Source organism: Alternaria arborescens (assembly GCF_004154835.1).
Source record: "Alternaria arborescens strain FERA 675 chromosome Unknown contig_36, whole genome shotgun sequence".
Taxonomy (NCBI): Eukaryota; Fungi; Ascomycota; class Dothideomycetes; order Pleosporales; family Pleosporaceae; genus Alternaria; species Alternaria arborescens.
In genome coordinates this window covers 45,501-71,468 of record NW_021167891.1, presented here as the reverse complement: position 1 = coordinate 71,468, position 25,968 = coordinate 45,501, and the positions used below count along the sequence as shown (strand labels likewise).

General features: G+C 51.0%; 10 protein-coding genes across 10 annotated transcripts; 6 read left to right on the top strand and 4 right to left on the bottom strand.

Annotated features, from left to right (window-relative positions):
* Positions 1–4,658: 4,658 nt before the first annotated feature.
* AA0111_g10499 (hypothetical protein) lies at positions 4,659–5,765 on the top strand (the record flags this gene model as incomplete). The annotated part of the gene is made up of 1 exon (XM_028644254.1): positions 4,659–5,765. The coding sequence occupies one exon, from the start codon at positions 4,659–4,661 to the stop codon at positions 5,763–5,765; it is 1,107 nt and encodes a 368-aa protein (XP_028501851.1).
* A 611-nt stretch (positions 5,766–6,376) lies between these two features.
* Positions 6,377–7,324, bottom strand: AA0111_g10498 (hypothetical protein; the record flags this gene model as incomplete). The annotated part of the gene is made up of 4 exons (XM_028644253.1): positions 6,377–6,471; positions 6,521–6,631; positions 6,805–7,157; positions 7,224–7,324. The coding sequence occupies 4 exons, from the start codon at positions 7,322–7,324 to the stop codon at positions 6,377–6,379; spliced, it is 660 nt and encodes a 219-aa protein (XP_028501852.1).
* A 700-nt stretch (positions 7,325–8,024) lies between these two features.
* AA0111_g10497 (hypothetical protein) lies at positions 8,025–8,996 on the top strand (the record flags this gene model as incomplete). The annotated part of the gene is made up of 3 exons (XM_028644252.1): positions 8,025–8,134; positions 8,184–8,707; positions 8,758–8,996. 3 exons carry the CDS (start codon positions 8,025–8,027, stop codon positions 8,994–8,996), a joined length of 873 nt encoding a protein of 290 aa, XP_028501855.1.
* Positions 8,997–9,018: 22 nt separating this feature from the next.
* AA0111_g10496 (hypothetical protein) lies at positions 9,019–10,149 on the bottom strand (the record flags this gene model as incomplete). The annotated part of the gene is made up of 2 exons (XM_028644251.1): positions 9,019–9,734; positions 9,783–10,149. The coding sequence occupies 2 exons, from the start codon at positions 10,147–10,149 to the stop codon at positions 9,019–9,021; spliced, it is 1,083 nt and encodes a 360-aa protein (XP_028501856.1).
* A 1,455-nt stretch (positions 10,150–11,604) lies between these two features.
* On the top strand, positions 11,605–13,815 carry AA0111_g10495 (hypothetical protein; the record flags this gene model as incomplete). The annotated part of the gene is made up of 4 exons (XM_028644250.1): positions 11,605–11,707; positions 11,764–12,533; positions 12,591–13,418; positions 13,468–13,815. 4 exons carry the CDS (start codon positions 11,605–11,607, stop codon positions 13,813–13,815), a joined length of 2,049 nt encoding a protein of 682 aa, XP_028501853.1.
* Positions 13,816–14,103: 288 nt separating this feature from the next.
* AA0111_g10494 (hypothetical protein) lies at positions 14,104–16,029 on the bottom strand (the record flags this gene model as incomplete). Its single annotated transcript, XM_028644249.1, has 1 exon — positions 14,104–16,029. One exon carries the CDS (start codon positions 16,027–16,029, stop codon positions 14,104–14,106), a length of 1,926 nt encoding a protein of 641 aa, XP_028501854.1.
* Positions 16,030–16,908: 879 nt separating this feature from the next.
* AA0111_g10493 (hypothetical protein) lies at positions 16,909–17,294 on the top strand (the record flags this gene model as incomplete). Its single annotated transcript, XM_028644248.1, has 2 exons — positions 16,909–16,976; positions 17,120–17,294. 2 exons carry the CDS (start codon positions 16,909–16,911, stop codon positions 17,292–17,294), a joined length of 243 nt encoding a protein of 80 aa, XP_028501859.1.
* Positions 17,295–18,342: 1,048 nt separating this feature from the next.
* On the bottom strand, positions 18,343–19,179 carry AA0111_g10492 (hypothetical protein; the record flags this gene model as incomplete). The annotated part of the gene is made up of 1 exon (XM_028644247.1): positions 18,343–19,179. The coding sequence occupies one exon, from the start codon at positions 19,177–19,179 to the stop codon at positions 18,343–18,345; it is 837 nt and encodes a 278-aa protein (XP_028501860.1).
* An 817-nt stretch (positions 19,180–19,996) lies between these two features.
* AA0111_g10491 (hypothetical protein) lies at positions 19,997–20,794 on the top strand (the record flags this gene model as incomplete). The annotated part of the gene is made up of 1 exon (XM_028644246.1): positions 19,997–20,794. One exon carries the CDS (start codon positions 19,997–19,999, stop codon positions 20,792–20,794), a length of 798 nt encoding a protein of 265 aa, XP_028501857.1.
* Positions 20,795–22,070: 1,276 nt separating this feature from the next.
* On the top strand, positions 22,071–25,747 carry AA0111_g10490 (Two-component system protein B; the record flags this gene model as incomplete). The annotated part of the gene is made up of 4 exons (XM_028644245.1): positions 22,071–22,157; positions 22,207–22,238; positions 22,291–25,405; positions 25,457–25,747. 4 exons carry the CDS (start codon positions 22,071–22,073, stop codon positions 25,745–25,747), a joined length of 3,525 nt encoding a protein of 1,174 aa, XP_028501858.1.
* Positions 25,748–25,968: the final 221 nt, after the last annotated feature.

The window sequence follows — 25,968 nt, the reverse complement described above, 5'->3', positions numbered from 1 at the left end:
CGTTTACGCGTTCTCTCTATTGCTTCCAATAGGCATTACTGGATTAGAGAACCATAACATGATGGCCATGGCTCACCATGATATGAGCCAAATGAGCCAGGATAAATCCCGGTGCATGCGTCGCATCTGTTGGAGCATGCATTGAACTTTACAAGCACTCTAACGGTAGTTTAGACCTCGAATACCTCTAGGCACGACTATCATCATGTCGCAGAAGCGCCCATCTGTCAAAGAAATCTCGTTTCCAGCGCACCAGTCTCCAAGTTGAGCTCAATACGAGAACGACCATTCCACAAGGCATCACGCACGCGCCTCTACGTCCTCGACTTTGACAAAGCCTCCCTACTTTCGTTCGAACGACCCGAAGACGCGATACAGCAGCTGATCACAGCGGTGACTTGCAACGGTCCATACTCGTCCGATCCGACTGCCACAAGCGAGGAAGATCGACAGCTCTGGGACGCTTTCAGAGCGACGTACCTGCATTCGGCTCGCACGGTCTCGAAGAACCTCCGACAGAGGTATGGCAAGTGTGCGAGAGCTCGGCCAATATGGTTCATAAATCAGTGGGAGATGATAGCGGAAGAGCTGTCACAAGGGAAGGATGGCGACTTCATTGAACTTGGAGAATGTCCTGGCTTAGTTGCCTTCATAGACACTAAGGTTTCTCGGCTCCGATACTCGCAATAGCATCTTGCACCCGCACTGTGCTTACGATATCTTCCGTCTCTTCTTTTTCTTCTAGTTGCTCACCAGCAGTTACCTGCCGCAGAACACCCACCACACCTTCCATTGCCGTCAGATTCGGACAGTGCCCTGTCTCTAACATCGCAGTCTACACCCTCGCACCCTCCTTCCTCATACTCTCCACAAGCCATTTCTGGTAATCGTACGGAGTCGTCATATCCTTTTTCATATGAATATAACCTGCGAAGGTGAGTGCATGGCGCATTTTCGCGTAGGAGTGAGGTTTGTGCCAGCCGCGAGGTATGAGGAGGATCTTTGGGGTCCTTGATGAGGACACGGTATCTTGGGATTCCACGAGACGTGTAAGCAGGTGGCCTCAAATGAGTCCTAAGTACTAACGACAATGCTGCTGAATCGAAACAAATTGCTTCGCATTGCGACGCACTATGGCAAGAATCATCGCTTTTAACGAATTACAACCTTGCGCACGTCCTGTATGCTGTGAGGATTATGTGTATACAATAGATTCCAATTCACAATCCGGTTCGACGAGGAGTTATCATGAGCTGGTCCCGGCACGACGATGTCTCCAATTTTCAAAAGAGAGGTGAGTATGGGGACCGTGCGATTTGGAAAGGAGTTGCTTTCAGCCGTTGTCATGGTTGGTGGGGATAATGGCCCCCAATATCGGCTGCTGACACGGATTCGCTCAGCCGCACCTTCTCCTTACAACATCTGTCTCACATTCGAATCATGAACATCTACAGTCTACCATGTCGACAGATACTACAGCCCCCAAAGTGGTACCGAGTCTGATAGACGCACCAAACCCTGCTTCTTTACGATACTCACCTCTTCCGAAAGACGGCGACAGCTTTAGACTTCTACGTGTACTACCTAGCTTGAGGTTCAACTCCCCCCTGCAATGCGAGCTGTACACTGCTTCAATATCGGCTGAGAAAGATCAGTATTTCGCAGGCTCATACGTTTGGGGTCCACCTGAGCCAACAAAGTCCATACTGCTGGACGGAAAGTCTTTCGAGGTGCGCGAAAATCTTTTTCGGTTTCTTGAAGCGTTCCGCAGCCGGTACCGATCGCAGGTTATATGGCTGGATGCTATATGCATCAATCAACATGACGTGCAAGAGCGGAGTCATCAGGTTCAAGAGATGAAGCGGATCTACTCTGGCACCAAATGCGTCTATTGTTGGCTCGGCAACATCAACCGATTGCCTTACACGAGCATGCTCGACACACACCGGATGAAAGATCTCATACATTGGCGTGATAGAGACGCGCGTCGTAGTCTACGACGGAGTGAGCAATCCGAATGTATAGTACAAAGAGAGTACTGGGGGCGACTGTGGATCGTGCAAGAGTTTCTACTGGCCAAAGACATTATGATCTTAGTGGGGAGGTACAAGCTTTCTTACCGTGAGTTCGAAAGCATTGTAGTCAGTTGGCCTTTCCATAACACGCCGGATTCACTGCGTGTAAGCAAAACATTCGATCTGATACGTCTGCGAAGAGAAAATGTGCGACGGACCTTTGAGTCGTTGTTTGCGGACTTTGGCATGCTGCCTTGTTCAATGCCCCTAGATGGTGTGTTCGCTTTACTCGGTCTCGTCGGCGACAGGAAAAAGGATTTGCAGCTTAGCAGTTTGATTGATTACGATCTGACAGCATGGCAACTTTTGAAGCATATACTGGACAGCAAAGTTCTGTGGGAGCCTTTCAGGTTTGCGGAATGCTACAACCGTTATTTGATCAAGGGACAGAAAGACAAGCATATGCATGATCGTACCAATTTGGAACTGGATTGCTATCTGGACTGGAAATATTGCCATTCAAGTCATAGTCGGTACAAGAACATCGACCGATCATCCTTCCAACCGGCTTTGCGAGCGTTCCAAGGCTGTGTTTCCGCGAAACTCGGGCACATGGATGTATCCAACAATCACAGTATAGTCTATGCGCATGACTGGAGGACAGTATCACGACGATCCTGTGTATTACTGCGTCTTTCTACGAACGTTTTGGAGTTGTTAAACGAGGTTGCGTTTGTCACATACGCTCTTGTTGAAGCATGCGACTTGCGATGCAAGAAAAGCTGTGCATCTCACCCGATTATCGGCTTCGTTGGCGTGACATCTTGTCACGAAGAGGAGCACCAGACAATGTCACCGATGGCATCGATCGAACTTCCATTACCTACGGATCATGCCGTTGGAGAAATGTTCAAGTTCAGGAAAGATGCGCAACAGCGTATGGGAGAGTTGTTGATCGCTGGAGAAAAGAAGGCACGTGTGGTCCGGCGCAAATCTACCCAGTACAAACTTGAGATAAATCTCGAGGTCATGATGCAATTGTCGACTTTCATGGTTAGTATAGAAGAAGGTGACTTCTGGTCGGCGTTTCAAGGAGTGCCTAGAAAGAGCTACAAAGACCAGCTGCCACTGAAGATGTGGCAAAACCTGGGTCGCTGGTCCCTGGGAACTTCCCTGGGAACTTCTCTTGGGGCAGAAACACATAGTTGAGGAGACGGAACTTCCGGAAGAGAGTATCAAGGTCGAGGAGCCTATTGGACAACATGCGCTGCCGTCGTCTAGCTTTTGGAACATGGGTCCACTGCGCAATGGTGAGTTTAGTCTCTCTTTATACGGCTATTCAAAGCATGACCCGCAGGTGTCTGCCTGGTTTTTGACTGTGTCACAGGCCTCATGTTTGGTTAGCTCATGAGATTCTGGCCACCACTGCCCCACATCACGAGTCATTTCGCGACCTACTTCATAGTATATACATGTGCGTCACAACCATTCGCACCTTTCCGCTTCCTTCCAGTACTTGCAAAATGTATATATCAGCATTTTATTTTTTAGCTGAGTCATCAATCAAACCAAGCACGGTTTCGATACGAAACATTCTCCCCGTAGCTCAGTTGGTTTAGAGCGTCTGACTGTAATATCTGCTGTTATCAGAAGGTCCCTTGTTCGACTCATGGTGGGGAGATCAGTTCTTTTTTTTTTCAATCGAAGATGATCGAGATCACTGTTCCGATTCTGAAAGCTGGGAACGGCTATGACTTTTTTTTTATTGATGCGTGTTGCTTTCGAGGTGAACATGAGAGAGTGTCGCGTCTTTCTGTTGTGTCGTGGGATTGGTGGGCGACGGAAGCGAGGCAGCTATGCACTACCGAGGCAACTGAGTCTCTGCTCACCATTCTCACTTGATAAAAATATAACACCTCTCCCCATTTGTTAGGGCTTTGTAGAATAAATCTTTAGATGTGGTTTAAACCGGCTCTTGATTTACACGTGTGTATCTTGAATCTGACTGCCATGGAGCAAGTTTATCTGAGCCCAGTTTGCGAAACAGTTGTGCGATATCGTGTAAGACTAAAGACTCGGTGACGATGCTTCAGATAATGTACCGCGGCCGACGTCTCGAGGATTATCTGAGCAGTTTTGTTTGCGCAGTGTAATCCCACCCAAGTGCTAATCGAGTGGCGTGAAATGATTGACCGCGGCCGAGGAAGATGACTTGGAGTTGGCTTGGTTGCTATCAGCGTCCACATAGAGTTCAATCAGGTTAGTAGTAAGCTCATTCTATATTGTCAGCAAGCTTGACCCCCATATATGGGTAGTCAAGAGCATTTATGCAAGATATGGTTCAAGGCAAGCCTGATACGTAGGAGCAAATTTCCGACAGTCGGATGACGTCCGTAATAGTCGGAGTGAGTATACGAGCCAAGCTAGGTGAACCTATAGGCAACAACAACAACAATGAGCAGATAAACAGTGCTTGTTGTTGCGGAGACCTGCAACTCTTGCAATGACCACTAGATGTCCCGCATTCTACCGCCGAAGGCCAAAACCTTACTCACTAACAGGATTTCCCCGACTTTATTCATCCAGCTGCAGTACATATCAGCTACTACCACTTGGTGAATACCGAATGCGATCGCCACAGAAATGCCTGATTACGCGCGGCAGAGCGCCCTGGATCTGGATGAAATGTACGGCAGTTATGCCAAAAACGAGAGCAACATCGCTACGATGAGAAACATTCGCACCAAGGAGAAAATGAACAGCGCTGTAAGTGACCGCAATTGGCGGAGCTCACACGAAGAAATTACTGAGCTTCAAACACAGCATCACTGCGAGGACAAAGAGTGTGGCGGCAGTCCAAGCATGAGATGTGTCAGCGCGCTGCACTTTTGCTGGTGTCTTGCTCCCATCGTCGACAAAGACAAAAAGTCAGATACATACGGCCAAGTCGTAGTATGTGGGCAGCGCTTCCAGTGCATCTCCCCCAAAGGATGCGCCAGGCATCCATATCTTGAAGGCTTCAACATCGACATCAGGGACGCGCGCAACGGCTACCCTGCCACCGAGGTCAGATGGAGGCTCATTTTCGAGTTGTTCAAAACTGAACACGATGCAGCATTGGCTAATAACGCGGAGCAACAAGAACTGTCAAGAGATTGGGAGGGTATGACCGACCATCAAAAGCGGCGCCAGCGAAAACTGCAGGACCAAGCCGTGTTCCAGAGACGTTGTGAACAGGAGCGGGCTGCTGGCCGATGGGAGATCAATCAGTTGCCGTTGATAGATGAAGAGATGTTCCTAGCAAGGGACGAAGACATTGTAGGTGCTGCAGTTGGATCTTATGGTTTGTGTACCGTGTATCGAGCGCCATCTACCAGACCATTAGTCAGACTAACGTACGCCGTCAAGGATGACTACAGGCCTATAACCCCCGAATCCGACGAACCGTCATCTGCGAAAGCGACACTGAGAACGCTACCCATCGCAACTCTTCTTCTGACCAAAGACTCCGAGTTACTGTCTGCTCCTACAGACGCGGGCGAAGTCACAGACCAGCAAGCATCCATCAAGATATCTGCGACTCGACTCCATTGGAGAGGCACTAAGACACAGGGTGACAAAGCTACCCCGAAGCCCGATGAGAAAGATGACAAGAGTCCTAGAGTTAGGGATGGTATGAGAGGCGGCAACGCGGGCATCAGTGTAAAGGCCGGTTTGCGCAACAAGACTGGAAGGTACGCATGCGTATGATCGCTGAGAGGCAGTGATGATTTCGGAATGCATGGACAAGCATGGAAACTGTAGTGGAATTGTTATGTGCTCGCCGTGACGCGATGAGGGTGCGCAGGATTACAGATAGCAGCTAGATCATTACAAAAAAAACAATCTTTTTTGCATTATCACGTCACAGGCTACTGTTTTCGAGGCGTTTTGCATGTGCTAACGTGCGTTGTTGTGATAAGGAAAGGCAGGTAAGAGCGCGTCAAGCACGCTAGTCGATGACGTTTGCCCTTTATGTAAGCGCGCACTCATGTGGATCCTCCGCAGCTGCTTCCTTCATGCCGTTACCCACAACTCTAGCATTCAAAAAATATATTGCCGTCGTCAGCCCACACAGTCTTACCGCCCGGTCCGCACACATGGCCAAAAATTCAGCTCCTCCGGGAAGGCTCGAACTTCCAACCTCCTGATGGACTGCTACTGCAAGCTGTAACAGTCAGACGCGCTAGCCAATTGCGCCACAGAGGATATATGAATTTTGATGTGCAGATTTTGAATTGACACATTTCTAATTTCAAGTATTTGCACGTCGAGACGCATGCCCGCGATGATTAGGCCCAACGATCGCTCCATATCGCGAACTACGTCTCCACCGACCAAATGGGTGGGCCCGGAATATTGTATACCGTCTTCGTCGAGACCTCGGGACTATAGATGTCGATATTGATCTCAGGTTCTACTAGTGGTCAGCCGCAGGCTCTCCTTCCAGTCGTCCGTATACGTACGATCCATACTCCACACTCCTGGAATCTTAACCATATATTCCTTGCTAGGAATCACACCTTTGTCATCGTTGCTGACTTCCAAATGCGCGCATTCAGGGTAAAACTGCGGTTCTAAGCAGGTACGACATGTTAGCTCCTTGCACACAATTTAGACTGGGAAAGAACCATATGCATACTATTCGCCGAATGCAGACTGATAATCTCATGCCTCACCAAATACCTCCCCGCTTTCAACCCTACAGGCACTTTCTCACTCCACAAACTTGGGCTCCCATCCCACATACTAAACGCTTTCTGGAACCACTCTCCAGTCTCGATGCTTCCCTCCAATAATCCCTTCTCTCCGATCTTGAACCAGTCTGCCGTTTCACTGGAGAAGGTCGTGCAGTCGTTGTCAGCGTTGTCGCAGTATGCCATCCACGCTATCATAGGACCGACGGTGTGCACCCAGTACGCGTACACGGCGGTTATATTCTCACCTGCGCGGATGGGTATGTAGGCGCGGGCGGGAGTGCCGGGTGTGTTGCAGGAGAGGGATGAGTTGGTGGTTTCGAAGATGGGGTTGTTGGATATCCATTTTCGTTGTGGCATCCACGAGGCAGTGTCTTGCATGGCTTCATCGCCGTAGGGGTCGTAGCTGGAATTGTTGTTAGTTGGGTCGAGACAGTCGTCGTTTAGAAAGACTGTAACATCAAAACCTTACCCTGGGTACCATGTGTCGCCGACAGTATAGTTGAGAGCACCTCCGTGAGCGGAAACATGATGGGCTAGTAGTACAGCGATAGAGGCGAGGAGGTTCCACATCGCAAATGCCTCCACTATGAGATAGCACGGGGGAGCGAGTTATGAAAGGAAAACTTGGCTCGGGTTGTGTCAAATGACACCTAGATTCGATCCGACTACTAATTGACAAGAGACGATATGACGATGAGTGTGAACGTTGTGAAGGCTTCCCCACATAACGCCAATACCTGCTGCATATAACTTACCAAACATCAACAAAACTACCCTTCTGTCCGGAGCCAGAGTCATAAATCGTCACACATTGGTCTCCCCTATATTGCCATTGCTCTCAGGTTATGCGACATTCGTCTAGACGCTGCACTTGACGTAAAGTTCCGTTCGGCACCTAGAGCGAACTCATCAAAATCTGACAGTGCAGCAACCACTGACATTCATACATTATCTTTCGCGCCGGCAGTCGCTAATTGATAGACGTGGGGTGCAGGGTTATAATAATGTGGGAAAATGCTTGGTATGAAGCTTGATTACGAACACCTTACTGTTTACCCGGATATATCTAACAACATACTCTGACGAACACCGTACCTCAGGTGGCGCAACATCATTCAGAGTATACATGATGGCATGGACAATCCAAATTCCACGAATGAAGATTGACCCCACCTGTTGATGTGGAAGAATCGAGTGTGAATGGGCATATAACCATCAAGTTCCAGATTGGAGCCCTTTCATCATTCTGACTGTCTTCAACTCTCCCAAGATGCGCATCCAATATCTTGCTGCAAGCCTCGCTCTTGCGTCCGGCGTTTTTGGTGCGCAGTTAACTCAGGTCTCGAACTATGGCGGTAGTGCGCGGGCGAAGCCTGGCATGTACGTGATAACCATCCATCTCTTGCATCTGGCTAATACCATAGGAAAGGTGGGTATATGTGCCCGATCAAGTGAAGAGCGACGCGCTGGTCGTGGCAATCCACTCGTGTCAATCATCGGCCCAGAAGTACTTCCAGAACTCCCTGATTCCTTGGAAGAAAGGCTCAGACACCAAAGGGTACGTGACAGTCTGGCCAAGCTCGACCACCGAGTGTTGGGATGTGTCCAGCAAGGCTTCGCTGTCGCATAACGGTGGCGGCGATTCAAACGCCATTGCGAATATGATTACGTATGCGATCGATAAGTACAAGATCGACCCTACGAAAGTATTCGTCACCGGTGGTTCTTCTGGTGGCATGATGAGCAATGTCCTCGCGGCCACTTATCCCGAGCTCATCACCGCGGTATCGCTGTACTCTGGTGTGCCAGCTGGGTGTTTCGTTTCCGCCTCCGGGGCAGCAGCAGCGTGGAACAACACTTGTTCTGGCGGACAGTCCATCTCGACTGCGCAACACTGGGGCGATGTAGTTCGGGGAATGTACCCAGGATATAACGGAACACGCCCACGCATGCGTAAGTTGTGGAGAGAAAGACGCGTTTGAATCATGTACTGACGCATCCAGAATTTTGGCATGGCTCTGTAGACGGAACACTTAGCCCAAGGAACTATGATGAGACGTTGAAGCAATGGACCAATGTATTTGGTGTTAGTACCACACCGACGAGCTCGAAGAAGGATACACCAGAGAGGAACTATCGCACTGATGACTTCGGTCCAAGCGTCGAGGGTATCTGGGCAGTGGGTGTAGGACATAGTGTTCCTTCGCATCTGACAGTGTCAGAAGCCTGGTTTGGCTTGTAATCGATCAGTGACTTTCGCTTGTTCAATGCCCTCCCTTCGGTACTTCTAGTGTATCTCGCCGTTTCGGCTGTCGAGAAGGACTAGTATCAGAACGCGGAGGTTCTTGGTGTGGTGGCGGAGACGTAGGTGCCGGAGATGCACTACCTTCAAGTGCTGGTGAAGACAATATGCTTGCCGCGTATACGCTGTTTGCCCTTTCTTCGCGAAGTTGACTGTACGTGCGACTGATGCGTTCCAGATCGGGGTTTCGCAGAATCTCGCCAGGAACCTCTGGAAACCTCTGAGTCTCCTCATCAACTCGTTCATGGTCTGGATCAAGTGCTTCATGTGCTGCATCCCCGAGGTAATTCCCGGCTGATGTCAACCAACTTCGTATCCGGTTTCTGCCAGCTGTTGGCTGGTCCGGTTGGTGAGTATCTTGCTGAACAGTCTGAGAGGCAGAACCCGTATTACGTTCAGAATCAGGATACGTGATGGTCGGGGCCAATTCGATAACGTTGGGCGATTCTGATCGTATACCCAGACCATCCCCCGTCTCTCTATCAGGGCCAAGATACACGGGCGAAGGATATCGTTGAGAAGGTTGCCGCTCACTACTGCGACTGATACGTGATGAATCAGAGTTCTCGGATTGGTTCGGAGGCTTCCCTTTCGGGACGTCGTCGCCGCTGGTTGACCACAGAATATAAAGAGAACCAAGGGCGGCCATGATTGTTCCAGCTATTGGTGACCATTGTCCTAACGAACATGTTAGAAACTGGCATATCGCTATAATTCTCTGCTTACCAATCGAAGCCATGGGCTCAGTCATAAATCGTACTTGTGGGCTGAAAAAGTTCGCTTCGCCAACCCCGATAATCGTGATGATCACCCCGCCAAACAACGGAATTTCGATGACGCCCAAGAACTTCCTCACGACGTTGTTGATGCCCTTGAGCTCTCCGACAGTCATATTCGCACCCTCAATCCTAGCGTTGAGAGGCTCAACAGGCCGTCGCCTCTTCCAGTTGATCTCCAAAATCTTATCCCAGGTAAATATTAGAGATAATATCGCGGGGATGCAGAATCCAGCAGAAAGTAGCATGGCGGCGTTGAAGGACAAGATACGCGGCACAGGAATAACATAGACGTCGGCAGCGGATCCTCCCCGCATTGGAGATATCGGACCCTCGCTTTCGGAGCACGTCAAGTTACATCTAGCATGTTCGTATGGGAAGCTGGCGGTGCCGTAAAAAGGGTTTCCATCATCATCGCTGCTGCAGGCCGTTGAGGTGACCCGGTAGAATTCCACGCAGAGGGCCAACAATCCCATCAAGATCAGTATCGTCCAGAGAAATATGATGTTGCGCCCTGGAGACTGGAAGTAGGTTCGCGACAGCCTCACAGTCAGAGGCGCTGCCAGAATTCCGATCGCGCAGAACTGGAAAGCCTACACAGTGAAGACATGGAAATCAGTTTACGTCACACGCGTATGTTAGATACCAAGAACTTACTCCATATATATCCATATCAACGCCGCCTACATGGTTCGTTGTTAGATTCGCTCTTCTTGGGTGTTCTTGACGTTCTTGGTGGCTATTGTACTGACCATTCGTATGCGCCGAAGCGAGCACGAGGGCTTGGAGAGCAGAAATGGCCGGCAGAATCAAGACGGCAGCAAGGCACGTATTTCGCAGCCATTCGGCTTTGCGAAAAGTTACACATGCCGCGACCAGGACATAGTACAAAATCTGTATTCATGCATCAGTTCTCTGATAGGCCCAGACCCGCTCAACACGGGTATGCTAGGATGGGGGAGTACTAACACGCGATCCTGCGCCATAGTTGGATGAAATTGGCCAGGCACAAACGACTTGTACTGCAGGGCTAGACATTGTAGCTGTTGAAGTAGCTGTCGCAACACTTTGCGTCGCAAGAGTGGATAGCGCTCGAGTTGCCAGGATGCTCACATAGTACGAGCAAAGGCAGATGAGATGAAGACATTACTGAGCGGACTGTCGCAAAGGGAGAGCAGCGGCAAAGGTAATGCGCACTGCGCAAACGGGTGCGCCTCCGGACAGTAAGGCGTTCCATGTGTGCTGTAGATCTCCAATGATCTGGGGTAATGCAGCCCACCGGTGAACTATATGGCATTGACGTGCTACAGTTGCATAAGGCGAGAGGCTGAGTCGACGGCATGACCAGCCCGCGACTGGACCCTTTTCGAATACGGGTGGGGCTAATTGTTAGCGGCCCAACCGTCGCCCAGATGCCATCATCTTGTCATCCTCGGCAGCAAGCCTTTTTACAACGCCGCCTCTTAGCCTGCACTTATCAAGACAATACAAAGAGCCTCACTTGCCTGCCGCCAGGGTCATGTCGCGCGTCATCTCGCACATGGCACAAGCAATTTCTCGGCATCGGTACTGATCCTCACGGTCACGACTAAGGTCCAGGCACACCGGCTCACAGATCGCTTGTAACGTCTAGCGTATACATGCACTCTTCAATCGGGCCTTACCAAAAGCCTGATTTGGGCGCACTTTAACCGTCAAGATACCTTCTGGAGTTTTTCTGCCCCCAAAAGCAGTCTGCACGGCGGCTTCCAAGCATTGCTCCAAGACACGACATGATCTCTCAGCGTGCCACCCAATCGGAAAGGCCAGACCTTGATACTAGTAAGATCAAAGAATGGCGCTCTATAGTGACACTGATTGTCTTTGTCTTGACAAGTAAGTAGGATGTGTGTACTGACGTCGCAAACTCAACTAATCCTCAACGCCTATAGACATCAATGTTCTGTTTCCTTTCCACGTTCCCATCTATCTCCCACGGATAATATGGACCCCGTTCCTCAAGATCGTGAGTGCGTTGCGCATCATACCACCACCACAACATCCGACTAGAGTCCGGAATGGCAAGCCTGGATCTTTCGTGCGATTCGACTTTCCAATGAACTTCATTACAGCTCCGCTGGTAGCAGACCTCTTTCTGCTCGCTATCCTTGCTATTGGTGCGAAGGAAGTAAAAGGCGGCACTCTTGGCGATCAGGGTATCGTGCCGTACGATATTATGCTCTTCTTTCTCTCTCTTGCTTATATCGCCATCTCGGTCGACGCCTCCGGTCTCATCAGATGGCTGGCTTTCAAAGTGCTGCAGAAGGGAGGGAAAGTCGGCCACCGACTTTTCTTCTACCTGTATGCCTTCTTCTTCCTTCTCACAGCTTTCATTGGAAACGACCCGGTTATCCTGTCTGGTACTGCCTTCCTGTCATATATGACGCGCGTATCAAGCAACATCAAGCACCCAAGAGCTTGGATCTTCACGCAGTTCTCTTGTGCAAATATCGCATCGGCAATACTGGTGTCTTCCAACCCTACCAACCTTGTCCTAGCTGGCGCATTTGAGATCACGTTCATCAAGTACACGGCAAATATCATCGTTCCGGTTCTTGTTACAGGAGTCGTGTTGTATCCTTTCTTGCTATACATTATCTTCCATGATGAGTCTCTTATCCCTGCATCCATCAAGATGGAGGATCTTCCCGATGAGCTCAAGGTAAGCGACCAAAAAAAAGGTGTGTGCTATATACGCTGACAAAATGCTCCTCAACAGAACAAGAAGCCAGTCAATCCCAATATTCCTTTCGCCAAAAGCGGGCCAGAAGAGAGCGACGGTGATCCAAACAGTAGTGACGACGAACAAGAGAAGAAGATGTCCCTCGAGGAAGTTCTGAATCCCTTCTTGGATAAGAAAGGCGCGATTTTCGGAGCAGCAATCATGGCAGCTACCCTTATTACCGTCTTAGCGATCAATGCTGCCTCTCAAGGCACGCACGAACGCCCAGTGTTCTGGGTCACGCTACCCGCCGCATTCGTCATGCTCATTTTCGATCTCACAATGGGATGGCTTAGTAGAGCAGAGACGCGGAAGATCGCTCACGAGGGCCGACGAAGAGCAGAGACCGCACTCGCCGAAAGGGAGATAAGGAGGAAGTCTATCACACAGGAGGAAGCAGACGCAATCACCCCCGAATCTGATCAGCACATGAACCAGGACTCTGATGAAAAGTCTCATACCTTGGCTGAGGCCTCCAGTCACATTTTGAGCGGGAGAACACACGAAATGATGAACCTTGAACCTGTGTCACAGGAAGAAAAGAAGTTGGATCCAAGCAAGAAGCCGACACCAACCACTCTAGCGTCGCTCGTCGCAGACACATATCGATGGGCACAGGAGACGTTTCCGACAACCATGACCGTTTTTCATCATCTTCCCTTGGCGCTGGTCCCTTTCGCATTCTGTATGTTCGTACTGGTCCAGGCTCTGGTCACTAAGGGCTGGGTTCCAGTTTTCGCACACGGATGGGATCATTGGGTTGAGAAGACCGGCACAGTTGGTGCAATCGGCGGTATGGGCTTCGTCTCAGTCATATTGTGCAATGTGAGTTCTCGGTATTGTCGCAGAATGCCAATAGCTAACGTTTGAGTAGTTCGCTGGTACCAACATTGGCACTACAATCCTCATTTCTAGGGTAATCCAGGCATGGCAAGAGATTCACCGTCTGAATGGCAATCCGATCTCCGACCGAACCTTTTGGGGCACGATTTACAGCATGGCAATTGGCGTCAATTACGGTGCCTTCAGTCTGGCCTTCAGTGCATCGCTAGCAGGCATGCTTTGGCGCGACATCCTGGGCAGAAAACACATCCATGTCGGCGGTTTGGAATTTGCACGCGTCAACCTGCCTATCATTGCGATTACCATGCTCGTCGGTCTGGTTGTCCTCGTTGGCGAGATTTACATCATGAGGACGGACGCCCCTTACGATGCCCAATGAGCCCAAAAAAGGCGAAGCGGGCCAGTGTACATATGTGGTAAATACGATAAGATTCAAACAGTTTATGTCCGAGAACGAGAGCAATTTTCTTCTTCCGGCTTGCTGAGTCGCGATCGCCATGTCCGATAGTCTAGAATTCTGGGTTCTAGATCAGGCCCACTTTATCCGCTGATCTTCAGCGAATCGCCTCCTTCTCTGGTCTGCCCGAGCATCAATACCTTACTCTACTGCAATCGACTATTACAAAGCTACAACATCTCCGATAGTGCGCGCGCGCCACGGAAGCCTTCAGAGAATATCAAGATACTCAATCGACGTGGAAGACATGCCTTGTCCTGCTTCTTTCATCATCATCTCACCGTACATCATGCCGTCTACATACGATTCCCCGATTAGCTTGTAGCCGCCCTGATCAAGCGGCCGCAATACTACCGGCACCTTGCAACCCAGGAGTATGACGACTTTGTCTCCAGGCTCTATTGTGGAAGAACCGATTCCAAGATATCCTCCACTTGTAGTGAATACGAACCGTTCGAAACAGGCTTGACCAGCGCTATGTTCGAGAGCTGTCCAAAGGGGGTTGAATGATGCAGATGTAGAGTGGTCGTATTGTCCAGCTGCCAGCCCAGTCTCGACAAGATGCTGCAAATCCACCCCAACAAACTTTAGTCCGCGCATGCTGCGCCAGGCTCGTTCAAAGCCTGAAGCACGTGCGTAGAACGGAAGTGGAAGTGGTTGCTGAGGGTCGGTTTCGTACACTGCAGTGCTTGTCCTCAACTCCTGCCAACGTTTTGCGAAGATGGTTTTGAACTCTGTTGGAGGAGCGCTCCAAGAACCCATCCGATTCGTATTGGCAGTAACCGTTCTACACAACGCCTCGAACGCGCCAGCTTCTGTCCCGTAAGCGTTTTCCTTGCATCGTGACTGACGAAGAGAACTGGGCCTTTCAGTCCACCATGGATCACCAGCGACTCCGTCTACGGTGTCCACCACAACTCCCTGGCATCTCAGGACAGTACCTGCTTGAATCCTCTCGCTCGAGATGGTTGCGACTGCGCCAGCGCCCCCCGAAGCGTCAAAGAGAGGCCACTGCGCTTTGTCACCTGTGAAAAGCGAGCAAAGCATGTATTGTGGTTTCGAAGGGCCCCAGTCTGGTAGCCAGGATGGTAAATGGGAATACGTTCTTGGTTGCATTCCTGCCATACATACGACATACAAGTCTTGCTTTTGCTTGATATACTCAGACAAGAAGGTAAACCAAATGTTCTCCGGCTCGGCATCATAGTCAGGTGGGCACAAGTCTATCAGCTCGCGTCCACTGAGCCCGATCTTGGCAAACAAGTGATCTCGTGGGTCGGTTGCTTCGGTCAGCCTGGTCATCTGGAGAGTTGCAAGAGCGGAAAGTGTTTCGCCTTTTTGTAAACGTCGGCGCAGGTTAATGAGGTTTCTTGCAGGATCAAGGACCCTTGGGTTGATATCCACAGCTTTGACTAGAGCGGTAACCCGTTCGTTCTTTGACGGCGTGAATTCCATGAAGATTAGATGATCCGCTGCCTCTAGATCATCTGCCGAAAGACGATGGTTACCACATATAAAGATGACGTTCTGAGCCAGTGCAAACTCCTGTACAATCCATGCTCTTTTCCACCAGTTCCGGGCCATCAAGGCCCTCAAGCCTTCCCAGGTAGAATAATAGCAGGGATGCATGCCTTCGTTCCCGAGCCAAGCTCCAATGTGTTCCTTGCGAGAATGCCTTGCTAGATGTGCAAGAAAGTTCATTGCCAGGTCACTGCCTTCTGCAGCTGGTCCCAGCCATGCCAGAACACTTGTAGCATTGGAAAATATTTGTCGCATGAGCGTTACTTGAATATTGCGCTCAGCCGTATTGGACTGGTTTATACATATTGCGTCGGCCCAAATGCACTGCGGAACCTCGAGGCGAATAGAGCGCAATGCCATGGCCAAGTTCTGGTGGAGAGATGTCTTGTGACCGTCGACATCTACTGACTCAAAGACTTCACCGTTGCTGTCATCGTTGCCTTCCAATTTCGATGCCCAGGTATATGATAACGCCGCGTAAGATTCTTGTGGGGTACACACGTTGCTGTGGAAGATCTGAACTCTGAGTGGCGCTGAAAGCGACGCTGCTGGTAAAAGTGTTAGCAGGCGAAATTCATCATCAGCTAAGGGCCTGTATTCTAGCTGCGAAGACATGATGCCTGTAGGGTATGCGATGTGCTACGAAGAAAGAGGAAAAGAGCGTTGCTTCTCAGCCTACAGCACTGGGAGGCTGGCCTTCAACGGCTAATTGCGTAACATATGCTAACCAATTCGACACAAGATGCTGACTGCATGAACGGTGTACTGGAGCTTGGCTCTCTGTGTAATTGACGCGCGCGAATCGCTTAGACGATGGACCATCGACGATCAATGAGACGTATCTATATGTGCATGTGACAAGTTGTCGTGTGACTGTGGCTTGCCATGGTATCCCAACTACGCAGCAACGTGTGCCTTGAAACGCACAGAATCAGGTAGCCATGCTGGAAGGCTGAGAAAGCCAAGGAAGGATACCAAAAGTGGAGACGAAGGATCTCTAAAGTACGCTGACGATATTATAGGAAGCCCGGAGCCTACGGTACTTGATCATATATTTTGGCAATCATACTCTCTTCACGTTTGGTAATTGGAAAGAGAGAGTACCAGACACCGAGAAGGCGGGGCGGCGGCTGGAAGAGGAACGCGAACGGATCGATGGAAGGCTGAAAAGGAAGGCTAATGAAGCTGCCTCTTCGGGAACCCAGCCGAGGCAAAGGTGACACGGACCGCATCTTGGCTTTCATAGGGTCTAACAAAGCTGATGATAGAAGCGCAGCGACACCAAAACGGGGTGGAAATCGGTAACACGCCTTTTACCTACTAGCAACGAAAGTAACTCCTGCGCAACGCCAGAAAGCTCGGTCCACTTTCGTGATGCCAGTGATTGCGTATCACTAGCGCGAACGAGCGTTCGCGCTACCCCACCCACACTGTCCCTAATGTTTTCTACACAGCCATATTTAGTACCTCGTCGTCTGCATACAAACGAAAAAGATGGGGAACGCGGCCTGGCTCAGTGAAAACAAGCGCACACTCGAGGCCGCGGAGACGGACCTTGACAGGTCAGTGACGAGAACCTTGACACAGTGCTTGACTACTGCTTGCAACTTTTACGTTTCTCACAAAAGAGATGTCGGTTCAAACAAAGTAAGTCTTGTAGTCCTGAAATGACTGCGCGAGAAACGATAGCTAACCACCAACGCAGGCTTGATCGATCGAAAGAAAAAGTCGCGAATCTGGCGATCAGGCGAAGAGATGCGGGCAGCGAGTGTGACCAGCTCAGCTGCTTCGTCGCTAAGAAGCTATGTCGTACCTTCGCCGACAAGTCTTACGTCACCCTACCGCGCGAGCTCCGCGAGATGGTCTACGACTACGTCTGAAATTGGGTCATGCTCTACCTCACCCTCGACGATGTGACTCTGTACGGAAACGGTTCGGACGATTCACTTGAGCCTCCTCCATCCTCACAGAATAGCCATCAGCAACGCAAGGGGACCAAATCCGTGCCTTGGGCCATACCTTGCACGCAAGATACCTGTCGTTGCTTCGATTGGTGAGAGCGATCGCATGCAGTAGTTAATAAGTGCTCACGGAAGATGCCAAAGTAAGTGTGCTTGCTTGGGACATTGAAGCGCTCGAAGAATATGATGTCTCGGACTAGTACACGCTCTCATTGGTCGACTGGCAGAAAAAGTGGATTTGGAAGGTGAAGAAAGACCACCGCCGCAAGGGCTACGTCTCAATTCATGATGATCTTAGGAAATTCCCTAGTGGCTTCTCATATTACGAAGACTTGACAGACGATGCAGAAAAGGCTGCAGAACGAGAAGAGTAGGAAGACGACCAGGACAAGGTGTTTTTGGAAGCTCTGGCGGGCTTAGAGGGTCCAACCAGGACCGTTCCCGTGTCCTATCCCTTTTCCGGTTTACAACACTGATGCAGAGGACGTTCTCTGATATCCTCGCGAATATTTTACATCAGAGCCTCGGACACGTCTACGCCGACGACAGTACTCAAGAAACCTGAGCACGAACTCCAATATCTCTATGTTAGAAAAGACAGGAGGTTGCGTGGTGGTGCTCCAAGGATTAGCAGCAATAGTGTTCGAGGTCATATAACACTCGGTGGCTATGACTTGCTTCAATAGTCCCGTAATATACACGGAAAATACTTGCACGGCATCTTCATCCCTCATGCAAATAGTGACGCAACTTCTCGTGCAATTCCAGTGACTATGAAAGGTAATAATACGACAAACTTGAGTTGACAGTCACAGCGTCGTAAGATCCCGAGATGAGTCAAGAAAATACTAGTGCTCTTCGGTATTAATCGATCGATGAGGCAGAACCTTTATTGAACTGGATGTTCGAAGAGAATCACTTCAGCTTAAATATAGATCAAGCCGCCGATCCTAACTACCCATCCCTATCATACACACACAAAATACCTCTCCTGCAATACGTCGTGCAACCTCCCAAACACACCCCCACGCCATTCTTTGAAATCCTCCCATTCCTCCTTTGGCATGCACTTCGCCATCATGTTCAACCACCCACCCACAATTAAATCCGCATAGTTCGCCTTTTCGCCCTCCAAAAAGGGCCCCCCCTCATTTACCACAAAGAAGTCTGCTAGTGACTTCAGCGCCGCCTTGAACGCCACCTTGAGCTGTTCCCTAGCCTCGCCCTGAACGCTTACACTATCCCAAGACTCCAAATGCGCTCGCTTACACATTTGCGCCTTTACGGCCTCTGCAGTCTCAGGATTAAACGGCATATACTGCGAGACAAGGATGACATGCGCAGAAAACGTCGCATCAACATGCGTGTTGAACTTTGCATACGCCTCATTCTTCGCACCCTCGTTTAGCGTCAGAGGCGCAAAGAACATGGTATCTTTATTCGGGCTCTCATAATCCAGTCCTGTGCCCTTGGAGTCCTTCGGAAAGAGACAGCCGCCAGAATCTGGAAACGTGTCTTCGAGGTAGTTTGCAATGTCGAAACTGTCCCCAATGGTCTTGTTGGAGGAAGGGTCTTGTAGCATGGGTAGGGTGTGGTAGTCTGAGCCATCGTCCAACTTGCGTGTGGCTGGACAATTAAGCCCCTTGCGGACGGTGGTGATGTCCAATAAGTCGACCCATGTTGTTTTAAAGGGAACTTTCTTGAAGCTAAGGGCTAGACGGGCTTTGGAGGGATTGGGTGCGTAAGAGCGAGGTTGTATTGGTGAGGAGATGTCATAGAAGACGAGGGGCTTTGAGTCTGTCATTTTGAAGGCGGAAGTAGTGAGTGAATCCGTAATGTTGGCTTGTTCTAAAAACGAGCGAGCGGAACAATGAGTGTGAGCCTGAAAGTCGTGGTAATTGCAGCGAAACCATCGTGGCTAATGTACATTTATGTATGTAAGATATCAAGAGCTTGGCGCGTTGAGGGGCGAGGCTAAGATTTGGGATTGGTAGCGACTTGGGGTTGCGCTTGCTGCTGCGTTTTGCCAAATCAGTCTAGAGGTGTATGAGCCATTCTGACGCATATTGCTTTTTGCAGCCAGCCAGTAGTCGTGGCATCGAGTTGATGGAAGATAAACATGGCCCCCTGTGGAAACGACGTGACTACTAGCGGAGAATTTATTCGCAAACCCGGAACCTCAGATTATTTGTGTTGTGCTGGTAGCTCTTAACGTGTGCAGAGAGTAGAGCGCACAGGCCATACGCTAGAGGTCAGTGGGGAAGGAAGGACGTCGCTGTTACTCGGACACCTCACGCGTCAAATCTCTTCTTCGCAAGGCTTCACGCGTCTGTATTCGACGGGTTTTATGTTTCAGTGAACAAATATCCGTTCATGGTCGTTTGCACCGCGTGTAATAGAGGCTGTTTGCAAGGCAGACCAAGTTCACGCGTGTAACGATGACTAACACAGCTATTGGACAGACTCGGCACCGGTCTCGTCCTAGTCTTGTCCTCGTCATAGGTCAACGGACTGCTCACACGCGCGATGAATCTAGCATTCCATACGGGTGCAATGCATCAAGCGAGGGTATATATGTCGGCGCCTTCTGACCAGCGGCATACTAGAAGATCAAATGCACAATGTCAGCTACACAGCGCGTAGATGCTCTCGACTTCCTGGACGTCGCGCACGATGACGAGCTTCCGGGCTACGGTGAGGCTGAGACGGCTCCAGCCTACGATGACGGCGCATACGACGGGCCCCTTGTTACCTACCATCTTCGCCAGTATGACCGCAAGATACAGATGCTCGCTGCCTACAATGGGCCGCTCGCCTCCTCGTACAGAATCACAACGAACAGCTTCCGCGTCTTCTCGAAGAAGCCGGAGATGGAGGTGCTGCATACGTCGCAGGATATGCGCCAGCGCAATATAGCTGCTCTTTCGTATGACAACGACGGAGGGTTCCCCTGGCGGCCGCGCGCGCATTTTGATTATGCTTCGGAGGACGGGTTGCGTACAAAGTACAAGATGGAGTCGCTGAACTTTGAAGACTGGAGTCTCACGGTTGGAGACAAGACATACGTCTGGGTACTCGAGATGCGACCGATCGCATTGGGTGTGTACGAGAGAGGCTCTAGCAAGGTCATTGCGCGCTTTACGTTTTCAGACAAAGGTGTGCTGGCACTCAGAGGCGCCGAGGTCGGTGAGATGACTGTGTTTCGCGATGGACTGACACTGGCGCCGGGTGGGATTGACAAAGTCATCTGTGGCACCATGGTTGTCCTCACCTTCTTCAAAAGAATGGGCAGGAACTATACGAACCCGAGGATGGATGGGTTGGCGAGAGTAGGTTCTGTGACAGGAGGCACGCCGCTGCCGTCGTTGCATAGGGGCTCGACAGCAGGCTATTCAACCGTGGGCAACTGGGCAGGATAATATATGTAGTTGGTGATTGGGCACAACGAAGACATATCGCGAGACGTGAAACATGCAAAAGTTCACATTGCTATGCTTATGCCACGTGTGGAAGGGCCGAGAAGGTACCTAAAGACTAGAAGGTTGTCGATCCGGGGCATCGTCTACCAGGCGGGTGGTTTGGGTGTCATGAGACTGACTAGAGAGGCGACTTGACAGCGCACTACTCGAGACAGCGGCGCGGACCGTTTGAACGACTGTTAGCAAGCACCTAGCAGCCGTTGAGAAGTTGGTGTTGCAAACGTCTTTCTTTTTTTTATTTTGGTCATGCAAGTGCATGCTAGTCTTGCCCCGGCGGCAAGACAGGACACAAGGCCGACTAGGGTGAAAGTCTGGATCGCAGCGGATCCAGTTAATCTGCCGATCAAAAGAGCAAGTGGAGACGAGGCCCGTTCAAGACGACAAGGCCATCCCCGCTTGCCAAGTGGCCTGAACTCGTGTTTGCTGGTGGAGAGCGAGCCGGACAAGACGCACACAACACGCTTGGTGCTGCAGCGCAACAAAATGAGGACAGGTGTGGCTCGTCGGCATTGCGCGGTCAGATTGCACTCTCTTCTCGGCCAGGTAATTTGTTCAGTCCATGCCGCGGAATGCTGGCAAGGCGTGGCGAACCCAAGGCAGCGCGCGAGCCTAGAGCTGTCAGCCCATGTTCAGCGGTCGACAGCTCTAACCCAAAGGGAACTCATGCCAATCTCTCCCCGGGAGGTCCGCCCTCCATCCTTTTCCATCACAGTGGACGCGACGTGCGCGCTGAGTCTCTTGCTACTCATCCGCACCTTAGTCCGCCCGCCAGAGCACACCGGCTCGTCCTCTCTTTTCGCGCACGCAAGAATCGTACGGTACCTGCTGCCAAAAGCAAAATATACCCTGTAGAACCTAAAGCCGAACCTGTCTTACTGCTTCGGGCGTAGTACCCTCTGCCGTGCTTTCACTCCACCTCGCCTGCCCTCTGCGACTCGCACCCCAGATTGCATCGAGATCTGCCTCTGATCGTCCACAACACCCAAGCGAAAACTCCGTCGCCGCCGCCGCCCACTGCGAGGAATGGGATACGCACATCCTACACACTCCACCGACAACTCCCGTCGTTCGCGTCTGTCAGCTCGCTGGTACCGCTAGGATAGCTGACTGAGATCCGCCCCGACTGCGCTTTCTCTCGCTTTCTCCGGGCTGCGTTGCTCCCCTCAACAGCACGTCCGACGTGTAGCCTGCGACGCCTCGCAGGGTTATGGTCAAGATGCGGATTCCCATCCGTGAGCAGTTGGGATGTCTGGTTCTGCTGGCTTCCATGATAGGCCTGGCTGTGATAGCTGTCGCAACATGGGTACCTACCAACGCTGTGTATTCCTCCGTACCAATGCTAACTCTGCCAGCTCACCAACCACAACTTTGTCTTGAATATACGGTAAATCTTGCCGTTTCACACCACCGACGTGCCCTACTAATCCTCCGCTTAGGTCCACTCGTCTCACGCTGACAGCCTCTCTCAAAGCCGCCCAACTGTCGTCGAACCTGGCTCTCATGCAAATCCTCACTCAACAGGCTGCCAACCGTCTCTCTCCACAGTCTGCCCTCAACCGATACTACGGTGGAAATTTATCGGATGAAAACTGGTCCCGGGTCGAGGAGGACTATGATGCCATCTTCTCCGGTGACATGCGGACCCGTGTGGCTATCCAAGCCCAGATATACCCCTTCAACTCCTCCGAGCGCTCTATATTCAGTCGGACTGCATACAGCATGATGGACGTTGTGCTGCCCATACTCAAGCCCGACGGACAGAATGCAACACTAGGTGACACCGAGTACGGTTTCATCCCAGAGCTCTATCCCAAGTTCACTATAGAGACCATACCATACAATGACACTGTCAACACGTACAAGGCACACTACGAAGGCAGAACTATCGACAACACCAGCTACCTCTTTTCCGGCCCATACCGCGTCAACGAAACACTCAGCCTAGTGTCAATTACCACTCCCATCATCAATAACACGTCCAACATTGATACCCTTGGATGGCTGACGGCTGTCTTGGATGCATCGCTCATCACCAATGTTGTCAACGCCATGGAGGGCCTCGACGAGAGCGGTCTTACCCTGCTTTTCGGCCCGAACAATGCCACCAATGCTTTCCCTGTCGAGTACCTGTACGATGCTGCAAACCCTAGCGCTCCCGAGGACGTACAGGTGCGCTATCTTGCCCCGCCAACGCAGCGATCAAAAGTGCAGAGGCATGGCCAATACGATACTGCTCTCGATCCACCGCCATTCTCCTGGACCAAGTATCCCGCTATACGCAAGGGCTTCACCAAGCCCACTGGCGCCACCAACAACGCTGGAAGCATCATCTCTACCAGCAACGAGGATGGCGACAATGTTGCTGTTGGATACGCTGTCATCAATAGTCCTATGGTCGACTGGATGGTTGTGGTAGAGCAAACCCATGATGAAGTCTGGGGACCCATCTACCACCTACGCAACGTCATCATCGCATGTGTGTTCGGCACACTGGGTGCCATGTTACTCCTCACATTTCCTGTAGCACATTTCTCCAGCCAGCCGATCCGAAGACTCCGAGACGCGACCAAGAAAACCGTAGCGCCCCACATGTTCGAGGACGATGATTTCAGCTCGCAAAACGATGGTCCCAATGACAGTTCGGAAGACGGGGCTCTTGCCCGTAAAGAAGGCTTCTTTGGCCAGATCGTTCATTATCGGAGGAATGCAAAACTCAACCGTGCAGAGAAGAAAGAAGCAGCGAGGCGGAGGCAGTTCCGCATCCCAGGCAAGGTCAAGGACCGCAAGCACTTCATCCACGACGAACTCACCGACTTAACGACCACCTTCAACGAGATGACGGACGAGCTGATGATGCAGTACGAAAAATTGGAGGAGAGGGTGGCACAAAGAACGGCCGAGCTCGAACAGAGCAAAAAGGCGGCTGAAGCGGCCAACGAAAGCAAGACCTTGTTCATCGCAAACATCTCGCACGAGTTGAAGACGCCTCTGAACGGTATATTGGGCATGTGCGCTGTGTGCATGTCAGAAGACGACCCAATCAAGTTAAGACGATCATTAGGCATCATCTACAAGAGCGGAGACTTGCTACTCAACCTACTCACAGATCTCTTGACGTTCAGCAAAAATCAGGTTGGTCAGCAACTAAGTCTAGATGAGAAGGAATTCCGGTTACGCGATATCAGCTCCCAAGTCTTGGCTATTTTCGAAAAGCAGGCAAGGGAGGGCGGTATCAAGCTCGCCGTCGAATTCGAGGGACCGTATGAGAACAATCTGGACGACAACGGACGACCCAACGAACTACGCGATCTTGGACCTTTCGGACTAGGCCGTCTCAAGGACATGGTCTTGTACGGTGACCAACATCGGATACTCCAAGTCGTTATCAACTTGGTATCGAACAGTCTCAAGTTCACTCCACAAGGCGGTTCTGTTACGCTTACCATCCGTTGCCCTGGAGAGGCCCACATGTCTGACAGTCGCAAAGCCTCCCTACAATCACGACAAAGCTCCACACGCAACTCAAAAACTCGCATGAGAGCCTCTGCGTCTGAGGTAGGATCCGTTTCAGTTGCCACACCACCAGACCACAACTACGGCACTGCCAATGTCATCAACGTCATGGGCAAAGGAGACGCGTTCGCCCGCTACATGGCACAAGAGCGAGCTGCGACACCACCGCCCGGAAGATGGTTATCTTTCGAATTTGAGGTGGAAGATACTGGTCCAGGTATACCTGACAATCTACACTCCAAGATCTTCGAGCCTTTTGTTCAAGGTGATCTGGGGCTTAGCAAGAAGTTTGGAGGCACGGGCCTTGGTCTGAGTATCTGTTCGCAACTTGCTGGTTTGATGAAGGGTACGATTGGTCTCAAGAGTGAGGTCGGACACGGAAGTGTGTTTACCATGGTAATACCGTTGAAGCATCTCACCAGTCGGGCCGACAGTACAGCAAGCTCAAGAAACGTGAACCTGGAAACCGGGACACCGCGCCGGAGTCTGTCGATCGACGAGCCGCAGCGAGGCCGCTCACATGATGACGCGCTTTCGGCCCGCTCGATACAATCCGCTACAAGTGGTCCGATCGTCGCTGGGAACACCGTTGCTACTGCTCCACAAGGGCCGGTGGCATTCGACACCGACAACCAACCCCGTCTTGTTGGTCTCAGTCAGCCTTTCTTCGCTTCGAACGCGCCACTAGAGTCGCCAAACTCGCAAGTCGCGGCTATGAAGCGGGTGGAAGCCGAAGCAACAAAACGAGGAGACAAGGTCAAGGTGCTCGTCGCTGAGGACAACAAGACTAATCAAGAGGTCGTACTGCGCATGTTGAAGCTGGAAGATGTGTACGATGTGACTGTCGCGAAGGACGGCCAGGAAGCACTTGACAAGGTCATGGAGAGTATGGAACGTCAAGCTCCATACAATCTCATCTTCATGGACGTCCAAATGCCCAACCTGGATGGTCTGCAATCAACGCGACTCATCAGACAGTCCGGCTTCTCAGCTCCCATCGTCGCTCTGACAGCGTACGCGGAGGAGAGCAATGTGAAGGTGTGTAACCCATGATCTCATTCCGACTACCCAGATGCTAACATGTCACAGGAATGCCTCGACTCAGGCATGGACTTCTTCCTCTCGAAACCGATTCGCCGGCCCGCCCTCAAACACGTCCTCAAAACATACTGCCCCACGATTCCGGAAGAGGATTCGGATACAACGCCGCCTGGTTCCGCGAAACTGGCCCCCAAAACAAACGGTGCAGTGGTAGTCCCAGCTCCTGGAGCGAACACCACAGCACCTTTTACCATTGTATCTGGCACGGGCACAGGCGAGAATCGTCGTGCGGATGAATCGCCTGCTGTATCGCCTATGACTTCGCCGCCCGCTGCATAGCGACAGTGACATCTGCCGTCTCCACAACGCTTTTTGATCTTTCCCAACTCTGTCTACGAAGTTCTTTGTTAATGTCCTACGCACGATACCACCTAATCGCTACTTTTCTAATCCTGTCTTTTGATACAACAGTTTTCTGTTTCTAACTTTTATTCCTGTTTTTGCAAAGCAGCAACTGTACATAGCAAGCATGGCGCTGGTGGGACATGGAAGTTCAGCTT